The sequence below is a fragment of the Pagrus pagrus genome (genome assembly GCF_965226575.1).
Source record: "Pagrus pagrus genome assembly, chromosome: 1".
NCBI classification, from domain to species: domain Eukaryota; kingdom Metazoa; phylum Chordata; class Actinopteri; order Spariformes; family Sparidae; genus Pagrus; species Pagrus pagrus.
This window is the reverse complement of record NC_140185.1, coordinates 7,810,174-7,831,726: the sequence shown is the minus strand read 5'-3', so window position 1 is coordinate 7,831,726 and position 21,553 is coordinate 7,810,174. Positions and strand designations below refer to the sequence as shown.

Genomic DNA, 21,553 nt, shown 5'->3' with positions numbered 1-21,553 from the left:
AAGTTGGCCGGGGACTTCACATCCAGTGTGAAATCCCCCTCTGTGCATGCACGTATGCATTATGCAAATATGACAGATGATTGTTGTTTGCCAAGTCTGTCAGAGGTTTCAACAGAAATAATGTGCGAAAGAGACAGGAGGAGGATTTTATGTTAAAGATTTGAGATTTGATTTTGTTAAGCTTCTGCTTTTTACACAGTTAGAATATTGCAGTTAAGAGTTTTTGCTCAAATAGTTAATTGCCAACTATTGTCATTCATATGGTGAATGAAGAGTCTTTGGGTTTTGGAGTGTTGGTTGGACAAAAAAAGCAATTTGAAGACAATCTGATGAACATTTTTGACATTTTCTTGAGTGAACAAGTACTCGTTTAATCACGAAAATAATCAGCAGATTTATCAGTAATGAAAGCTCTCTCCCTTTCCTTTGTCTATGCAGGTTTCGCCCCCATCAGTGGAATGTGCAGCAAGTACAGGAGTTGTACCATCAATGAGGACACGGGGCTGGGCTTGGCTTTTACCATCGCTCACGAGTCTGGACACAAGTATGTTTAACAAAAGCTGTATGGTATTTTACAGCTGTAAAACTGCTTTCACAATCAAAGCTGACACATATATTGCACGGAAATGTTACCTGTACAATTAAACAAACGAAAGTGTATCAGACATTTGAGTAGACTGCACCACCTGCTACATTTGTTCCATGCTGCTGTGAGTGGACGCATTAAATATATATTAAATGACATAAATGTGTTCTGATTTAAAGAAACAAATAAAAGCCTGGAGTTAGAGCATTACGTTAGCTAACTACTTCATCCCCTGTGTGTTCACTCTATGAGAGAATAATGGAAACTGCCTCGGGCCACACGGCTCTGTGTTTGTGTTTGTACGTTTCCATTGAGATGGGATGGCTTTTATTTTTGATATTTAGATTTTAAGTTGTGGTAAAACTCTCCCTGCTACTTGGCATACCCACAACATAAACTAGCGACAAAGTGTGTTTGTGAAGTCGCCCAGGTGATAATATGTCAGAATATGTATACACTGCAATATCCTTATGAGTTCAGCCAGCTAAATGGAAGGCATGCCCAGAAACATGTTGACTTAGGGCCTAAAGCTGTCCACTGAAATTTTCTGATGACTCTGTCCTACACGCTATATTTTCCTTTTATTATATAGTGTAAAATATAAAAAAGGTAGGGGGCAATGACATCAGCTTGATCATCACGACAAAAACTGTTAATTTTTTCCTCCAGTTTTGGGATGATCCACGATGGCGAGGGGAACCCGTGTCGCAAAACAGAAGGCAACATTATGTCTCCCACTCTGGCTGGAAACAACGGGGTCTTCTTCTGGTCCACCTGCAGTCGACAGTACCTCAGCCGCTTCCTTGGGTAGGCCTCAGCGCCACACGCTTTTACATTTGCCAGTCAGTTGTTGTTGCTCTCTTTTTGACACACGGGTGGTTTGCTGTGTTCACCAGAACAGCCCAGGCATCCTGTCTGGTGGACGAGCCTAAGCAGATCGGTCAGTACAAGTACCCCGAACAGCTTCCCGGGCAGCTGTATGACGCAGACACACAATGCAAGTGGCAGTTTGGCTCCAAGGCCAAACTGTGCGGTCTTGATTTTGTCAAGGTGAGATTTCCACTTGATCCACTTTCAGCATGTTTTTAAAGCTGCTATTATCGAAAATTGCATTTTATTTTGTATATTAACATTGACAACTTGTCTGTGAAAGGGTTCACTCACATTAATGAACCTTCAGAGATGTGTCGTCTATATCATCTGCAGTTCCCTCTAGCTCTATTGAGCTTTATAGCATTTTTAAACTTTTTATTTTGCTTTTTGTGCCCACAGTTGTGCTGTTTTGGTTCATTAACACTGCTCCTCTATTCAAAAAAATCAGCAAAAACCATCACCATCGCTTAGCACCAAATGACAAACCCAAATTTAGCGACTAGCTGTAGGTTAGCCAACAACAACCTGGCTTGTTTCATTCACCTGCCCCCAGCCAGCAACCTGCTGATGTGTTCACTCTTTCTTTGGCTGTATACTGTGCTACTGGGTTAACTTGGTGATGATAGTCTTATGCTGAGCAGTGGCTCTCACTCACTCAGTCTTTGCTGGCAGACCATTAAACTGGCAAACTAGAATGACAACAATCACCCGAAAAAACAACCAGTGATGGACTCCAATTGGGCGCCAAGTTCTGTTCGTCCAATCAGCCAACTCTAACAAGCTGGTGGAGACAAAGTGGAGCAATTAGCAGCTGAAGAGCCAGATAGTTCCCTCAACAATTAGTGGAGACCAAAACAGAGCTATAAGGAGAGTGTTTACTGAACTTCAAACTCTTTGAATTCTGCTGGATTTGTCAAATATCAAATTGTTTGCCAACAATCAGTCAACTATATCAAAGGTGATAATACGTCTGTGTGACTCTTCCAATGCTGAGCAGTGGCCAGAAAAGGTTATTGTTACAGTGCTCCGATGTCATTTTAGACAATAAAGTTTATTGTTAAACTTTAAACTGTCCTGCCTCCATAAAACACATTTTAGGGGTCATTGCCAAAAATGTGTTTATACTGGCCGATGTATCCTATCGCTGTCATGGTTTTCGTTATTGGTTAGTTATTTCCTGTTTTATTTTGTAGTGTTCTGTTTCCCTCATCGGCTCCTCTGTTTCCCTCATGTCTCACCTGTCCCCTGGTCCTGTGTTCCACCCATCTCTACCTGGTTTGTTTAGAGTTCTTCTAGTGGATTTCTGTTTTGTTGCCTGAGTTTTGAATGTTTTGTTTTTTATGGACTTTGTTGTTTGGATTTTGGATTCGGGCTTTTTGGATTTCGTATTTTTTTGTTTTTCCAACTATCAGCTTTCTTTATAAAAGCTTGCATTTTGTTCCTGACCAGCCAGCCGTTGTGTCTGCCTTTGGGTCCTCATCTTCTTGCGAAACTCTGACAGTTGGAAATTTTTACTCCCTAATATTAGTGCCGGTATCGTTTCCAAAAATCAAGTATTTGTCTGGCTCTACTCTCTTGATAGTCAATATTGTAAGTCTCTTTTTTGGAGAAAGTTCTGGCCAAAGGGCAGCAATCATATCCTATACGAACCAGCACTATACGCTAAAGAAAGAAAGGAAAGGAGGGAAGCTCATTCCTGCAGTAGATCATTAGACTAACCCTGCGTCCTGCAGCTACAAAGAACCTAATCTATACAGCAGTTGTGTAGTCCTGGTTTTACATGGACACCAAAAATCCCACATCAAGTATTATTCATGAGTCCCTTTGCCTAAAGCAAGACTCACTAGATGAGCCCCCAGTAATGAGATGGAGCACCCAGATCACATATGAGCTTCAATTGTCTGCTTTACAGCGCTAATGATGCAGTGTTTAATTGGCACTTTATTAATTAACATGATCTTTGCATAACAACCTCAAACCCCCCACGTTTGACCCTCCATTAAAATGCATTCCATCATTTCAATGGGAGTCCCCAGCCTCCCCCGGAGCTCCCCCCTTGAAGCCTTGTGGTCTTGGTATAAGCCTTTACGTTCGGTGTATTCAGAGATGTCGATTCACATGTAAATGCTGTTTTAAATACTGCAGGGTTTCCTCTCCAGGGCTGTAATTGCTGGGAAAATCGTATATATGACGGATTAGCGCACATGACATTGCATTGGCGGTTCTTAAAACCCTGCTATGTTTCCCTAACAGAAGATAAAATACTACATCTGCATTTCTTAAAGCTGCGTTAATGTCGGTTGGTGGTAAATTAACCTACACTCTGATTAACAGTGGATTTGGAGCTGCCTTTCACACTTTTCCTCCCTGTTTTTGTCCCTCGTGGGCTCATAAACAATGATTTTCAGCGTGCCCTTGTGGCTGCCGACCACCTGCTCGGTGTCAGGGAAGATGATCAGCGTGTCTCAGACACACACATACACCGGAGATATCTCTCCTTCTCTTGCTCTCCTTCCTTTCTGCCTCCTCTCTTGTTGCCAGTTGCAGTTGGGCGGGTTGCCAGACTCTGCCGCCTGTCTATCGACCCCGGCTCTCCCTCTGTGCTCACTCACTCGCTCTGTCTCTGTATTGTTGGGTCAGATGACACATACAATTATAGCCCGTTTCATTAAAGAAGTACAGTAATTAGATTTGACACCGAGGCTTTGTGGAGAAGCTTATCCCCGGTTATCAGGGCGGTAGAGGCTGATCGACTGGCGTGATGGTGGTCCTGGCAAGAAGCAGGTGCAGTCGGGTCAAGGAAGAGGGAAGAGGGGAGGGAAGTGATGCCAAAAGTTTATGGTCATAAGAAAACCTTTTGCAGCACCATATCTGATAGACATCTCACACTGTGTGTATGTGTGTGTGTTTGACAGGACATCTGCAAGTCGCTGTGGTGTCACCGCACGGGACACCGGTGTGAGACGAAGTTCATGCCTGCAGCAGAAGGCACCAGCTGTGGTCCTGATATGGTGAGGAAAAGTCACACAGCAGCTACCCACTCATTCTGCTGCCTGACACTTTCACTTCAACGCTCTTATTAGACACCACGCATGCATTTCTAAATAGCAACAAATGGACAAACGTGTTTCATTAGGATTCATAATATGGATATGTTTCAGAATATGAATGACCAGAGAGAACACATACAAGAGGATTAACAAACAAAACTGTCATTGATACTTTAAGTATTAAGATTGGTCCACCACTCCTACTGGTTATAACATGTACTCACCAAGTTAACTGGTGAGATGTGGGACTGGTTTGACATGGCTAAACTGAGGTTTGACTGGGGCAGGGAACAAGATGGTCAGACACATTTTAAACAAATAGTTTAACTGGGGAATACGCTTTGTTGCTTTCTTGCTGAAACTTACACTCATGTCAGGAAACCGCTAGCTAGGTAAGCATGGTAGCGTGTCTATGCTGGTTGCCTGGTAACCTTGAGGCGATGACATGGCTTCAGGTAGTCGCTTTTCCCAGCTGAGACACAAGAAATAGTAAGGCACCCACAACACACCACATTGAGTGCGTTTTACACTGAGTTTGTTTGCTTAGTTAGCCTTAGAATCGCTGCTAAATGGATTTTGTTCCTTTTTTACAGAGCCAGGCTAGCTGTTTCCCCGCCGTTTACAGTCTTTGTGCTAAGTTAAGCTAACTGGCTGCTAGTGGTAGCTTCATATTTATCGTAGACATAAGAGTGGTATCAATCTTCTCATCTAGCTCTTGGCAAGAAAGGGAGTAAGCTTATTTCCCCAAATGTAAAAGTATGCAGACGCAGATGAATGCAGATGAAATCCTAATCTCCATTGTGTTGCGAGAGAATAATAGACTTTAATTAAGATCTGCATCAAATTGTACTCACTCATAGATAACAGCCACTGAATAAACAAGAATCAAGATGCCTGAATTCTTTTCACTGCGGTCCATGCATTTTTCCCTAAGAAATGAACAAAAATGTCAAAAAACTCCCTATTTCCAAATGTTAAAGACAGTCAGAAAAAAACTCCTGGATCAGTTCCTATTATCCTTGTCCATGCCAAAAGTCCATGGGATCTATTTTGGACCAAGATCCTTCATCCATCCAAGTTCCATGGAAAACAGTTCAGTAGTTTTTGTGTGATCCTGCTGACAAACCAACAAAACAACCAACAAACTGACATGAGTGAAAACATAACCTCCTCGGTGGATGTAATTAGGGCAAAACATACATTTTCGAACTGTCAGTTGGAAACACAGTTTATACATCACAGTTTAAATAGCGACTTCCTAATTCAACTTGTCTGCTGTAGCTGTGCTGTGTAAGAGATATTATGACTGACATTTTGGGCGGTTAAGATAAACTGTTGGGATGTTTACAACCCGTCAGACTTTATTGTGGTGATGTCATGGTGTTCCCACATGGCAGTAATAAGTTCAGTGTGTAAAAACTTAAAATTACTCATGAAAGCAAAGGCTATGAATATAAGAGCTGAGAGCTTTGATAAGTCAAAGTATTCTCACTCTCATGAACTGAAGTAACTAAAAAAGCAGAGGAGACAGCTGAAGAGAGATTCTTCCAGTCTTCCAGCTGGACAGAAAACAGCCGAACACATATCGAAACATGATATCAGTAAGGGACAGAGGTGGTGATGTGTGTTTGTAGGTTTGGCTTGGAACGGTCCGGGTGTGGTGCTTTGGCTGCAGCTTAAGAGTCTGAGTGTCCAGGTGTGGTGCTGGGCATTTGTCCAAGCCAGGAAACTCAGGCAAGAAGCCCGGGCCGGTGCTCAAGTCCTGATAAGAAAGCTATTTCTGTGCGTCTTTTTCTCTTTCATTTCCCTCTCTCTCTCTTTCCTCCAGTGGTGTCGCAGGGGTCAGTGCGTCAAATACGGGGAGCATGGCCCAAGAGCGGTCCACGGCCAGTGGTCAACCTGGTCTCAGTGGTCCCACTGCTCCAGATCCTGCGGAGGAGGGGTCATGTACAGGGAGCGCTCCTGCACCAGCCCAAGGTAAACACACGTGCACAAACTCACATAATCTTCCATTAATCTAATTCATCACCAACTTCTTAATGCTGTTAAGTCGGCAAACAGATTCATGTTGTCACGCGCTCGTTTCTACAATGAAAGTCTGACTTTGAGTTCGGGCCAGAAAGCAATTCTTGAAAGCCGCATGTCTCGAAATCCTTCCTCTCTGAACACCTGAACGCGCTCTCTGCCAGGTAGCTGTCAGCACACACATGCACGTACACACTCGTACTCTGCACACACACACACACACACACACACACACACACATGCGCCTGATAACGGCTCTCATCAGTCAGGCTGACAGTCCAGACAGACAGACTATCTCTCCCCATGCTCCAGACGAGGAAAATCTCCTAATAGCATGCTCTTTTTCTCTCAAAGCTGCCAAGACGGTCAGCGAACGTCCCCCCATTGCTGCTCACTCACACAAACGTAATTCTACATAATTCTGCAGACCCAGATCCCACAGTGCATTTCTCTTTGTTAGCAGTGGGCTCTGTGCATGTCTTTACACGAAAATGAGAGATCCTCGGGTTTAATGTTGTATTTGATAGCAGATGTACAGTCCCTCGTTGTTATTCTCCAGAACACTTGATTCATTTATTTGATTCATTAGGGGTTTTAAGGCCTTTGTTTCACTTTCTTACAATACAGCAGGCGCGTAGCCAGTGATGGGCCATGGCGGCACTGGCCCGCCCACTTTTCAGAAAATACAAAAATTCATGTAAGAAACTAAATAAATAAATAAACGTAACTGTTGAAACAAGCTGAAGGAAGCCCCCAACCTGGAACGTATTTGGTTGCTAAGATTCCGACAGCCAGCTAGCTAGTTGGCATCTCAGCCGATGTAACGTTGCAGCCACAATAATGGCTGAACAAAGTTCTTTAACGAGTTGTTTTAAAAAAGCAAGAGTTGAGGTAGAAGACAAGCCACTGCTTCCAACAACCAAGACCGAACAGCCCAGTTCTTCAGTCACACTCACTTACAAGACAGTGAGCCAGAGCTCTCTCCCGGTCTGCCCGACGTGGGTTTACCCGCCGATATATCTGGGATTGATAAACCAACTTCACAGCCAAATGTCAAGGTAATTCCCAGCACCTTCACGAATGGAAAAACAAGGGGTTTCTCATCAAAGTGGTGTGGACAGTTGGTTGGAATACAGTCTAGTAAGGATGCACTTTTCTTTAAAATGTGCAGACATTTCCCCAGTGGAGCTGAGCCGATAGGGGTTTGTGGACTGGAAGCACCTGCGTCAGGCATGTGAAAAACACCAGACGAGCAAGCCACACTCCATTTCACTGCTTAAGTTTCAAAGCTACAGGGCAAACCAGACTGTAGGCCGGGGAAATGTGTTAAATCATATGAACTGTGATGCTATGGACTGTTCCTTTATTGAGAGGAATCGAGACCATTTAGAGGTCGTTTTGGATATTGTACTGTTTTATGCCAAGCAGGACATCCCCCTACGAGGACACAGGGAAAATGCTCTCAATAAAGTAAACTTTCTCGTACTGTTCAAGTTCAAATATGATCCACGGATCCAAAATTGTCTGGAGCAGCTGCCCAGAAACTGAACTCTAATGAGCCTAAATGTTCAAAATGAGCTGCCTCCTTGTTTTGCAGGCCATGAAAACAACAAAGGTAGGCCTGTTGTTTTACTCACAGGAAGTAATGTGTATCAGCCACAGGCCTACTGTTAATAGGCTACATTGCTTATTGGAAATAAGTTGCTCATAATTCAGCACAGAAGCTACATTTCAACCAGATTTCATTGTACGTGGTTGATTTTATAGAAATGGAGGAATGTGTTGTTCTTTCTCAATTCAAACATCGCTCGGCTGGGTGTTTTCATACTCTGATTTCCTTTTACTGTCGACTTGTGTAAATAGCTGTGTGCGTATTAGCTGTTTTTCGTGAGCTGACCGAGGTACTGAAGCAAAGACGGCTGGAATGAATGCAAAGGGATATGTTACATGTGCGATTTCTGTCTGATGTGTGATGTCATGCAGTATGTTAACACCTTCTCTGCTGTTTGGTTTTATGGTTAGTTGTCACTTTGTGCAATAAAACGAGTCATTAACAGTGCCGTGCACTGTGGAGGAGATGCGCTTCACTTTCTGATATAATAGACAGGTTTTGTCTATACAGTTGTGTACAGCCTTCATAGACTGAGCTCTTTTGGTTGAGCATGTAGTAATGCAGAATGTTGCAAAGTAAGATTGTCGCAGTTTTTTCAGTTTGTCTATGTTTGTCCTTTGTTTGGGACTGGCCCACCCAAAATAATGCAGTACTAGATTTACTGTTGGTCTGTCAGTTAATCGATCGTCCTGGCCTGCAGTTATTTGGCCCTTTAAGTTCAGTACAGGACGATGGGATATCCAGAAGAAGGACTCATTTCAGCCACTTTCTTGCCTGTACTGTTTAGTATTTGTAATCCAGCGACCAGTCTGACAGAGGTCTCCTTAAACACTGACATTATGTTGTAATTGTATGCAACGCTTGAACAAGTTTTGTTGTTGTTCAGGGTTTAAAGTCTTCTCCCTGAAGAGAGTGTGTTTATACTAGCAATTTCCTCCATACTGTAAGTCAGGAACAGTCACGATCAGGAAGGTGGAACCAATTAACTGTTTTTTTTTTTTTTTTTTTTACTCGTGGCCAATCAAAAAGAAAGAAAGTCAACACAAATTCTTAGACGGCACCTCTAATGTTTTTCATAGTTGTGTTATTAGCCAGCTGTCGAGAATTTGAGGAAGTCTTGAAATTTAATCAAAAACAAATTTCTTGCTGTTTAATGACACGTTTCATTCAGAAGAATCCTTATAGGTCAATCTGTGGCTCTACCACTATAAAAGGAAACAGTCTTGCCACATAGAACTCATATTCGACCATGAGCACACACATCTACACACAAAATATAACCAGACACTCATACCACAATAAGTTTCCAGTAGAATCATGACTAATGGCTGACATCCAAGGCTACTGCACCACCTTGATTGGTGGACGGATCTCAAACTTCATCACAAAGAATCTTCTGTTTGGTCCGTTCGGTTAATGATTGCCATCATTTAGGAATTAGTCACAGCAGGTTAGATCATAGTGGCATGTCACATCCAATCCTACGTGTCTCCACACAGAGGTGCAGGTGAGATGTTGTTGTCATGACAACGATACTAGGGATGCAGTTGCCTTCTTAATTACTGCCGCACTTGCAGACTGTGTTTTAGCCAAGTCTGCATACGTGACTGGAATATCAAAATGACGTCATGCAATCATCTTTTCATCTCATATAGTCATTTACACAATCTCCATGGTTGTCAGTCAAATACTGCACACGAGAGCCTACACCGAGTCTCTGCGAGACAAAATAACAGGCGCACCTGAGCAATATAATGCAACTTCTGGAATCAGTGTCAGGAAATTAGAGTTGAATCAAAACAGTCAGCGCTTATAATCCAGCTGACATTACCACTGCACGCACTTGAGCTGTCCTCAGTGCTTCAGCTTAAACTGACATTTCAAACACTTTAATCTTTTTGCTCCACAGCTGACAGTTCATCTTCGTCATTACTCATCAATATGTGGCTGCACTGCTGTCATTTCTTATTCTTTTTAGAAGTTCTTCTGCTTTCAGTGAGTACAACTCAACCGACATTTCGACTACTTTCGATACTTACACTTCAAACCCTTTCAAGTCTAAGGTCATCGCCTTTAAAACAACAAACAAACAAACAAACAAACAAGCTCTTTGATCTCCATACATTTGAACTTACTTTAACTAAATTGTCCAGGTCAACTGATCACCTGATCTTTGATGATTTCACCTCCTTTCAATAACTTATCTTCAACTGAGCAAGCAAACGTGAACATTGCTAACGTTCGCTAGCGAACTTAAAGTTGCTGAGGGTTGATTGCTACAGTTAACGTTGCTAATGCTAGCTAATATTAATATTGCTCACGCTAGCTAGCTAACGTTAGGGCAGTACAGTATGCTGGTCACATGCTATAGAACATTCTTTTACTTTTTTCACAAAACAAAACAATAATTTTGGACAGGACAACATTTTGTTGTTAGTTATTAATTCACAATCATAATAATATTTTCCAGGAAAAGAGATACTTTTATTCTGCACCTTTCTACAAGCTATGTAGATTTAGGCTATTACTTTATTTAGTATTTCTAAATAAAGTATTTTAGTATTTTAGTATTTATTTTAGTATTTCTGAAAAAATGACTCATGTACATAAAAATGTAATCAGTAAGACCTTTGACTCAGTTTAGCTTCTTTCAGTATTCAGAGACTGTACATATTCTTTCAGTATATATAATATAATATAGCCCTTTGTCTCCATCATATCCCCTCCACTAAGGAGTCTGTTGAGATATCCAAGCACGTCTACTACTGTCTGTCATCCTCTTTACTCCACTGGCTTCATCACTCCTTACTTAACAGCTGTGCAGAAACTGATTCGGCTGTTCTGTCTGTCACATCTAACCCTTCTCTTAATCCCTGTGGGGGATCAAAGACCAAAAAGTTTTCTGAGGCAGACCGGCTCTCATATGATACACATTATACACCATGACTGGCAGACCATAAAGAGCCACAGAGGGTAAAGCAGGTTAGCTGTCAAGTTCATTTATCATTCCTGTGGCACTAAAGAGTGCTTTGTAGGAGCAGCCGCTGAAATATGGGTTGATGCTGCTAAACTGTGAGTTATGGGGTCAGTGGGACAGAGGGGGGATCCAGTCATGCTAAGTCATGATAACGTTATCAAAACACATCCAAGTAGTTGTCAGATCACTCAAGAACTCCCACGTGAAGACAACAACATTAGGCTGGAGTACGTCTTATTAATGGCATCTCTTTACCTCCCTGAACGCCACCACAACACCTCCACTGAAAGAATTCGGCCACCGGAACACGCTCAGACCATTTCCTGACAGCGGCATGTACCCCCGAGTCACGTTTTAGTCCCTGACTCATGACATTCAGACTGTGCTCGTCCCCAGTAATCTGCGATTATTTTTGGCAGGGCCCCCTTTGCTCTTAATCTGAACAGAACGAGAAGGATTAGCCCGAATCTGACTGCTTGTCTCTAATGTCATCTTCACCACTGAGTTGAACTGTCTGGACTGTCTGAGCTGTCCTCGTCAATGATCACTGGCACGTGACACTTTTTAACAAATAGATTCTCGCCAAACTTGCAGTACGTGCCTAAATGACATGTTTGGGAATCCATATCTCTCTGATACAAATGCATTATTTAGGGGTTAGCATTACAGATATGACGGCATACGCATTCACCTCTGCCCTACTCCAAAATCTTCACCCAGCAGGAGAAGTCTTAAAACCCTTCATTTGACTCTGCACAAACCCATCCATTTTACGAGGCCAGCATGTATCTTTTGCTCCGTCTTGTAAAAGAGTTCTACGGGATCAGCCGATTAAAACCTTCCCTTCTAGGAGTTGCTCCAAGACGGAAAATGAATCTTCTCCCCTTCCTTCCCTCCCTCCCCCCACCTCCCTCCGTTCCCTGTAGACCACCTGCCAGATCAAACACAGTCATCCTAATCCTCACCAACAAGCCTAGGAGATTAGGTTCACGATCTTGACCCGGTTTTGTGGGGAGCACATTTTGTCACACACTCGATTTAAAGGGAGCGGAGGGGGGGTGTATGAGGACGGGGGCGGTGGTGCTCAGAGAGGACCTTGTTTGGAGAAAGACTCCCAGTAGGCTTGCAAAGGTGTTTTACAGGAGTTTTGACTGCAGAGGAGCGGGTCTATGTGGGATGTCGCGAGAGGGGCAAGGGAGGGAGCAGCTGACGAGACTAGACACAATGACCTCTGACCTACGGTAGTTCAGTCTCGGCTCGGATTTAAGAGGCTCCTGGTACGTTAAAGCATCCTGAGGGCTGCGTTGGAGCTGGAGTGAAGGGACAGAAGAGGAGTGACCCAAACACAAACTGAGAACTTGTCATATCTGGTTTCTGTCTCGTTGTTTGGAGGCAGATTTACAGCTGCAATGATGCAGGATGATCTAGGGAGAGGAGCACAGAAGACAAAGAAGAGAAATAAGGAGTTTTGTGAAACTCAGACCCGACTGTCTGCAATCCATGAATTGCATTAAACTCCCTTCTGCAGTAAACTGTCCCTATTTGATGCTCGCCTCTGATCAAAAAGGCCTTGGCTGACGGAGTGTACGGCGTAGTCCCCCCGCCGTAAGCACATTACCATATGTGCTGCATTTGTCTGCCGCTAAATCTTAATAGGATCAGGCCTACGAAAACCTGGGCCAATCCCCCCCCCCCCCCCCATAACCAAGGGGAGCGAGATCAGCGCCGAGCAGATTTACACACATACACACACACCTTGAACGGAGCTCTATCATTCTTGGCAGCTCGGTCACTGTTTGATTGAGTCCAGGTCTGAATGGAGGGGATGAATGGTTGGAGTTAAAAGAAAAATGAAGTGAAGCAACATGTATTTTTTCGCTTCTGCCTCTCGCTGCTGACGTTCATGCAGACATTTTCAATAATGCTTCATTGGCGATATTCGAAAAGAATCATCACTAGTTATGCGTCGGCCTCCTGGTGTTTATTGTTTCTATCAGCCACTTTTCAGTTCCTTTTCCGAAGCCCTTCATTACATTGTAACGCGTAGTGAGTTTGTTTTATGAGACATGTTTGATCAGCATGGTTCCTCACTCTGTGTGTTTGCAGACCACTTTAGTAAATAGCTAAACTCAATCATCTCTGCTGGTGGTTGCGTTGGAATGCCTGGCATGACTTTAGAAAGCCTGGGAAGTCAGAATTTGCATCTTGATGTTTACTGAATGTCAAGACTCTGCTTGTCTTTGACTAACAAGTGGTGATTGCTTTTATCATTTAAATGGCATTTAAAAGCTCCATTACCTGTTTATGTTGCTATGTTATTCCCGTGCGGTTAAAGAGGCGCGGACACATCTGACATAGTATGCAAACTTCTCTTTCACAGTCCTGTTTTAACCACAATCTTGATTGAGCTTGACTAACCCTACAGTGACAGATAGGAGGTGTTTTTGATGAGCTAAGGCAGCACGTTTGTTGTGGATCATGGGAAAATCGAAGAGAGAAAGCCTAAAATGATGATCTTGAATTTTCTACCTTGTTTAGTCTTCTTACAAACAGACAAAGGTGGAGTTTACATCTAGTGTTTCTCACCAAAACAAATTGTGTGTATCCCTGAGGTCTCACAAAGACGTTCAAAGCATTTTACTCCACATTTCGGACATTAATTCAGCAAGTGTTTAAGAGCTCTCCGGTTGACATTGTGAACCCCCCATGCATACTTTCCATAAGTCTGCAAAGCAGCAATAATAGAGGAAGCATGCATTGGGCCAGATGATGCTTCCTTTAACTGTGAACACATATGTCGTTTACCAGCAATATGTATATTTAATTTGTTCACTTGGATGGGGACTTCCAAATATTTTGGTTTGTTTCAACATGTTCAACACTCCAGTTCACTGAACTACACACAGTCTGAAAATATCACAAAGTGCGCTTGCATTCCTCAGACAGGGTTAGAAGCCATACAACCTCCTGGACTCAGACACTGGTGATGATGTCACCTTGGACATTGTTCAAAGTCTCTGAGGGTTCAGTGTCATTCACATTGGAACCGAGCCGCTGTTTACATCCTTGTTACTAACTTGCAGACTTCTTCTTCACGCCATTGATCATTGGAATAAAACTTTTCATTGTTTCTTCTTCTCTCCTGTCTTTTCTTGTCTTCCACTCAGGCCACAGAACAACGGTAAATTCTGCTCGGGGTCGAGCCGTCTCAACCAGCTTTGCAACACTCGGCCGTGTCCTCTTAACGCTGTGGACTTCCGGGCTCAGCAGTGCGCTGAGTACAACAGCAAGCCCTTCAGGGGCTGGTACTACAAGTGGAAGCCCTACACCAAAGTGGACGGTAAGGTTGGTCGGTTGATATCCGAGTCAAGTCTAAAGATGTTCACTCCCGTGGTTCATTAATGTTAACTTTAGGTTTTGCACTGATGATGTTTATGATGTATTTTCTTACAAAAGTCTGTGAGAGTATTCATAATTCTGTTGTATCTTTTGTAACTAAGAGATTCTTTAGAAAACACAGTGCTTTCCAAGGATTATGAAGACATCCCAGGTAAAGAGAAGTAAAGTAAAGAAACCTCATTGATCAAAGGCCACAGCACTGGTAAACACACAGAGCGTTGCAGTGTGCTCAGGGCAAGCTTTTTCTTGTCTTAACTCTGTCGATATTTTATATTCTGCACCCAACTGTACTCTGCTAGTCCGAATCTCTTTTGTAAAGTGTTGCTGTAATGCCAACCTCTATTTACTGCTGCGGTGATTAGGGCCAAAAAGCTGGAGGAAACGATCGCTCTGTGTAATGTGCATGGGAGGCATGTAGCCACCTGCACCCTTTGACACAGTGGGGATAGATTTAAAAAGGAAGCCTACAGGCCAGCTTTGTTACACAGAGCGAGGGAGAGAGAGGGTGCACTGAAGGAGAGCAGTGTGTTTGGCCGCCGTCCCAGGCCTGTTTAAGCTGTTGATGAATGGGAGGTGATGTAGAGAGGAACAGAGTCTGAACTGCCTTCTAGGACCTTGGGCCAAGTCACCTTCATCGTCATTTATTTTAATCAAAGATGGCTGTAGAGACTTGTCTGTGATAACTGATCTGAACCACAAAATAAACCTACAGCCCCACATGAATCCCCTCAGGTGCATTCATAGTCAGTTCCTGTCTTTTCTAATTCAGGCCCAGCAGGAGCTGTACTGTACTGTACTGTAACAGGTTGCAGTACAGTAGCCACAGTTACTTTCATTCAGTTCATTGAAGAACGTTGGTGAATCAGTAACATTTTGTGGCATCCGTGCAACAGTTTGAACCTTTTACTGATGCTAGCGTCTTCACTGATGTCAGTGTTTCTGTATATGTTTGTTTGTCTCCGTGCAGATGAGGACATCTGTAAGCTGTACTGCATCGCAGAAGACTTCGACTTCTTCTTCGCCATGTCCAGCAAGGTCAAAGACGGCACCTCCTGCTCTGAGAACAAAGGAGATGTCTGCATTGATGGAGTGTGTGAGGTACATGGATTCACAGCGCTGTGCAGTAAAATGATTGCTAACAAAAGCGTGTATAGTAGTGTCAGAATCAAGCGGCACAGTGCAGTTCTGGATGGACTTGCAGTTGCACCACCTGCCTTGAAAAGAAGACAAATGTTGGAAAAAGTTCAAATGATGTTTTTCAAATGTTTATGAAATCTTAGAGACAATTCTTTGACCTACTTGCAGCACAAACCATGACTATAGTGGACATATCGGTTGTGATCACCTTCAGTTTCACTCCCAGATAAGAGATTTAGATAATTTAGTTTAATTGGGGATTTGTCTAAAAACCCGTCTAGCTGTCAAAGCAGTCATGTTGATGCCATACATATTCCTTACGATCCAGATGTCAGGTGCGGTGGCTGTGTGAACCACCCAATGTTGACATTAAAAGAATTAAAGTTCCCCCCAGACATCCTCTTAATTCCAGCTCTGTCCACATTGATGGCACGTGTGTGTCTTTGTGTGTGTGCAGGCAGTAGGCTGTGACCAGATCCTGGGCTCCAAGGCCTCTCTGGATGCCTGCGGGGTCTGTAAGGGAGACAACTCCACCTGCAAGTTCTTCAAGGGTCAATACACCCTTCAACACAGGGCTAACGGTGAGCTTGTCTTTGTCTTTTTAATATCTTTGTCCTTTTACCTTAAGAGGTAAACCAGGGACAACAGATTATCACAAATATCCATGATTTAACATTGACTTTTCCTTCCTTCTCCTTTGTTTGCCCAGAGTATTACTCCATGGTTATAGTCCCAGCCAGGGCAAGAAGCATTCGCGTTCAGGAAATGGAAATCTCCACCAGCTACCTGGCTGTCCGCTCCCTTAAGAGGAAGTACTACCTGACCGGGGACTGGACTGTTGACTGGCCGGGGAAGTTCCACTTTGGTGGGACCGTGTTTGACTACCAGCGCTCTTTCAACAAGCCGGAGAGCCTGTATGCCGCTGGACCTACTAATGAGACGCTGGTGTTTGAAGTAAGCCGCCGCTGCTGGGTGATGTCCATTTGTAGCAATTGACAGTGACAGGGTCCCTGGCAGAGCTGCCGCGCCTCTTTTTCTTATGTCTGGATATGAATAGGCTGAGATGAAAAAAGAGGTTTGGGTGGTAGGGAGAGCAGGGGTGGTTGTAGCTGTCTGTAATGCTTCTGTAGGGGATTAATTGTGTTTGGTGATTCGTTATGTCAGGGATGACCTGGGGATGGGTTGGTTGTGTGGAAGGCTTTAATCAGGAAAATCTAGAGCTTTTGGGGGGTTCAAACAGGCTGTCTTGTTCAGAGCTGTCCTCTCTGTGAGCGACAGAGGGAAGGAAGATTCATTAAAATCAAAAGCTAACAATTTAAATGATTATCCACATTTCATTAGTGATCAACGAAGGTTACCCGATGAGGGTCATCTGACTTTGTTGCATCCTGCACAACCGGACACCCTAAAATAGTAAAAGAAATAGGACATGTTTTGGACTGTTGGGATTTCAAAATAATGCACCATCGGAACAATTGGAAGTCCCGCCATTTGTGTGTGTCAGTGTGTTTGTGTTAATGTGAGAGCTTGAACTCTGACTTATAGGAGAACCTAGATTAAATTCCTTGTCATCGTCTTTTACATGAATTTATGTCAGAAAGTTCAATAAGAACCCCTTGAGCTCGGTCTGTGCCACCCAGGGCAAACTCACAACTCGCCTTTAAAATCCGCTCCACGTTCTGTCTGAACACGCTTAAAAGTTTCAGTGGCCAGATACTAGTGGGAGTAAGTGAGTTTGTTTTGAGGAAGTTTGTTGACCCCTTCCTTTGAGCATCAGCAGAACGACGGGGACAAAGATGCAGGCATCATAAAGAGGGACATGCGGCACAATTAGTCTAAATCAGCCTTTGTGCCACTTTCACTATTCAGCTCAGTCTCACATGGCAGAAGCTTGCCGCTGTTTATGTGCGGCTCCCTTTCATGGTACTGCTGGCTCCGGGGGTAAGCACAGTCACGTGTTTGTCCGTGTACACATACTCAAAGCCATGGATGTGGCCCCTATGGCCACTGAGCTCAAAAGTGCTTTGTTGCAGCCATGTGATTCGAGGCTAATAGAGTGAGTTAAATCCCTAAGTCAACCGCCCTATAGAGGCAGGGATGAAAAGTATAAAATCAATTGGCTGCTTGGAGTGAGATGTCCTGCATTTTATAGCAGGTGATTTATGAGCTGATGGTACTTTTCTTTTTTGTAACCTTTGTAATCAGTGGTGTGTCAGAAACGGGAGCTTGGAGGGGAGCGCGAGTCTCTACCCATCTTGAAGCATCAGAATGTGTTGCTGGACAGGCGTATCCTCCCGAGAGCAAAACTAATATTGGACAAGTGGCCGAGTCATTATCCTTATAGCTCTGTAGGTTTAAGTGAAAGGCGGTGGGAGGTGTGGGATGTTCTTCCCACATAACTTTGTCAGCGAAAGCATTTATTTTCTCTTGAACTCTGACCCCAAGCTGTGGAAACAGAAGTGGAAACCAGGTGAAGAGAAGACATGTGTTTTTTTTTCTCCCTTCATTATGGGTGAAGGGGTAGTCATGTTAAAGCTAGTCTTGCCTCAATCCCCTGGGCTACTGAAATACTGCGGTTAAAGCAGGAATGGTTGGCCTGTAAATCCAGCAGGAATACCAGTGTGATATTTCGAAACACTTGGTTGGTCACTTGTTTGGCCATCAGGAAATGTCTGAGTGTTTTTGTAGCTATTTTAAAGAGACTTCTGTTTGTGGGACATTTAGCGGAGTAGCTGCTGTATTTGGCTCTAAACAGCCCATTGTTGTTTCCTTCTGCAAGATGAATGCTTGCAGAGATGCAGACAAGCACCAGCAATCTATCATTCCATCAATCTATCAATCATCCTTCCAAGAAGAAGTTGCACAATAGATTATTTCGCTGCAACTTTGCAAAAAGTCAGTGTTGCTTTCACTGAGTGTGGTAATATCTAGGGGTAATTTAGGTTTTTCTAAAATAAACGATGAATCTTTTATTTTTAGCGGCACAGCTTTTGGAATGTCGGTCTGTCAGACGGTCAGTTGGTCCGCCACTTTGGTCCAGACTGAAATATATCTACATGGATTGCCATGAAAATTTGTACAGCTATCAAGAATCACATAAAACATATTTAAATCTGCTGGAGACAGAGTTCACTCAGTTTTTTGTCATTACGATTCATGAATTATTGCCTGAGAAATTAAGGACAGTGTCAAAAAACGCCATATTGAAGAAAGTGAGAAACAATTTCTGGATCTGTCCCTTAATCAGGATCAAAAGCTTAATGGGGTCTCTCCTCTGACCCATCGTACATCCAAGTTTTGTGGAAATCCGTTGAGTAGTTTTTGTGTAATCCTTCTTACAAGCCAACCAATGAACGGACACGAGCCAAAACCATAACCTCCTTGGTGGAGGTAGTAAGATTGTTCCCACCAAGTTAATTGCTGAGGTCTGGGAATGCGATGGCGTTGCTAAAATGTCAAATAGCACAAAAAACAAGAACAGTCAGAATTATACTGGTTTTAATGAAATCCAAAGTTTACAGAATAGCTCCTTGGTTCAGGTTTGACCTGCAGAGCTTAGCGCAGTTTTGGTTTCCTGATAATCGGACTGAACTACAGCCATTTGTCAGATCATTAGTGTTTCTTGCCCTGTCATACTTCATGGTAGAGATGTCGCTGCATTCCTACCATTTAGTTTGGTCGAATGCAGCGTTACCCAAGCACCAAGTTGCAGTAACCCTAAATATTCTTTAATGAAGTGACTTGGCCACTTTGACAGTGCTCGTCCTGCTTGTCTGTGTGTCCCAGCCATACATCTGTCCAGCAGAGCACTCAGCGGTAGCATGCTGCTGATCTGCAGATGACACGAGCATAATCTCTATAAGTATGTCCTGTAATCACAAAAAGGAGAAAGAGGTTGATAGAGGGAGAAGGATAGAGAGAGGGGGGAGAGTAAGATTAAAAGATTAAGAATTCTGCAATTGAACTCTTTGGATGTGAGAAGCTAAGGTCAGGTCACAGGGACTTTAACTGCAAATGAAAAGAGCCAAATGAGTGGATTTTTTTTTCACTGCTGAATGATCTTCATCTGTTTCACACATTCTACTTAACTGGCGCTGTCACAGAAGAGCCAAGTGAGCACACAGGGGAGTTTATATGCACCGATCGCTCCCAGAGCCTTACTCAGCTTGAAAGACTAAAAGAAAAACAAATGTTGAGGAGTGTGAGCGTAAGCTGTGACAAGGTGTTCACATCTGCACAGCTGCTCAGCTGGTGGGGTGGGGGGGTAAAGGAAAGGAAAGGGGGAAAGACATAGCTAACAAGAGAAGGAGGAGTGAACAGACATAACATATGGCTGAGGTCTCAGTGGATACCGAACAGGGTAATTCCCCCTGAATAGACATTCTTGTGGTATGGCAAGGCGAGGTCATGCCAGTCCAGTGCAACACGTTGTGAGTCCACAAGTGAGATTGATATCTGTGTTCGCCACATGCTAATTCATCATCATCTCATATGACTTGATGAGTGGTGTGGTGGTCGGGTTGTGAAAACCAAGACACGCTGTGGTCTGATGGTGCACTGGAGGAAGACAGATGCACATCAATCACGCAACAGAAACATGACAGGTTGATGAAGGTTCTAAGTTCTAAGTGCTGTATTGTAGGCAACTGGACTTGTTTCAGGCTCTTGAAGACGTTTCACCTCTCATCCAAGAAGCTTCTTCAGTTCTGACTAACTGGAGGGGAGTTGCAGGCTTTTAAACTCTGTGTGGGAGTGTCCTTACGTGGATGAGAGGTGAAACGTCTTCAAGAAACTGAAACGAGTTTTTCTCATGTGCCTAAAAACAAAAGGAATCAAAAAGAAAGAAAGGAATCTCTGTCTGTTATTCACATATGTCAAGAATCAATCTACCAACTGGTGATTCATTCAAATATTGAAATATTAATGACAACTAATCAACTCTGGCCTCATCCTCATTCTCATTTTTCTGCACTGTTAACAGCACTGCGACTGAGAGAAGCTCTTTGAGGCTCCCCTGGCTCTGGGAGTAGAAGTCCCATTCATTTTTCCATCAGACAGTGTTATGTGACTCATGGGTAAAGCACTTCTGCAGCTTGGATGGACATGAAGCTCTCTCAGTTGAATCATCAATCAAAAGGATTAACAGATGCATCAGGAAATATCTGATGCCTTGACTAAAGTGGGAGATACATTCAGTCATACATACAAAAGGACATAACTTCTAAGGTGCATTTTGGCATGAAACGTCCAATCACAAAGCAGAACACATTATACAGTCTGCAGCTTAAATGGTTCCAAAATGCAGCTGAGTTGAATAAAGCTCTGATTTGCACCTGAGACTGGCTTCTTCTCTATTACTTTGTAACTCAAGACTCATTGGTAGCGTTGTATTTTTGTATTTAGAGCTGTCCGCCATGCCGCCACACCTAAATCTATGTGACTGTAACATTGCGACTTCTGTGTTAGGTAACACTGATTCAAAAACACAATTTGAAACTGGAACGTAGAACAGGTCAGGACCCGTTTGCTAGTTACGTGAACTGATTCATTGATCAATTTAAAAAAATTGCATGAAAATTTCTGATCAGGTAACAATCCGAATTAGGGTTATACTGATTAGTTTATTTTGTCAGTCCAGATAAGGCTCGTTCATCTGCTGGCTGTAAACCTTTGTTAGATTCATGTGTTGTGACAGATATCAAGACAGTGTTTTGCTGTTAGTTTGCTTTGACTACCTAAGAATCCACAGCTGAGTACTGATTACTGGACTTTTGTTTGTAATATGGGTAAGAGGGATATTAGCCTTTGTTCTTATTGGTTTGGGTGTTTGGTTGTCAGGCGATGAGCTTTGACTGCAGTTGTTCCAAACTGAAAAACTGGAGAGGAGACAGGTT

The 21,553-nt window shown here is 43.2% G+C and overlaps 1 protein-coding gene across 1 annotated transcript in view; it reads left to right on the top strand.

Annotated features, from left to right (window-relative positions):
* Positions 1-21,553, top strand: part of adamts18 (ADAM metallopeptidase with thrombospondin type 1 motif, 18) — a 60,441-nt gene that overhangs the window by 19,606 nt on the left and 19,282 nt on the right. The window contains exons 8-16 of the mRNA XM_084378128.1: positions 439-544; positions 1,256-1,393; positions 1,483-1,636; positions 4,375-4,470; positions 6,338-6,486; positions 14,291-14,463; positions 15,490-15,620; positions 16,117-16,240; positions 16,369-16,613. Of these exons, the coding sequence (XP_084234254.1) occupies positions 439-544; positions 1,256-1,393; positions 1,483-1,636; positions 4,375-4,470; positions 6,338-6,486; positions 14,291-14,463; positions 15,490-15,620; positions 16,117-16,240; positions 16,369-16,613 (1,316 nt within the window). The remainder of the gene's footprint in view (positions 1-438; positions 545-1,255; positions 1,394-1,482; positions 1,637-4,374; positions 4,471-6,337; positions 6,487-14,290; positions 14,464-15,489; positions 15,621-16,116; positions 16,241-16,368; positions 16,614-21,553) is intronic.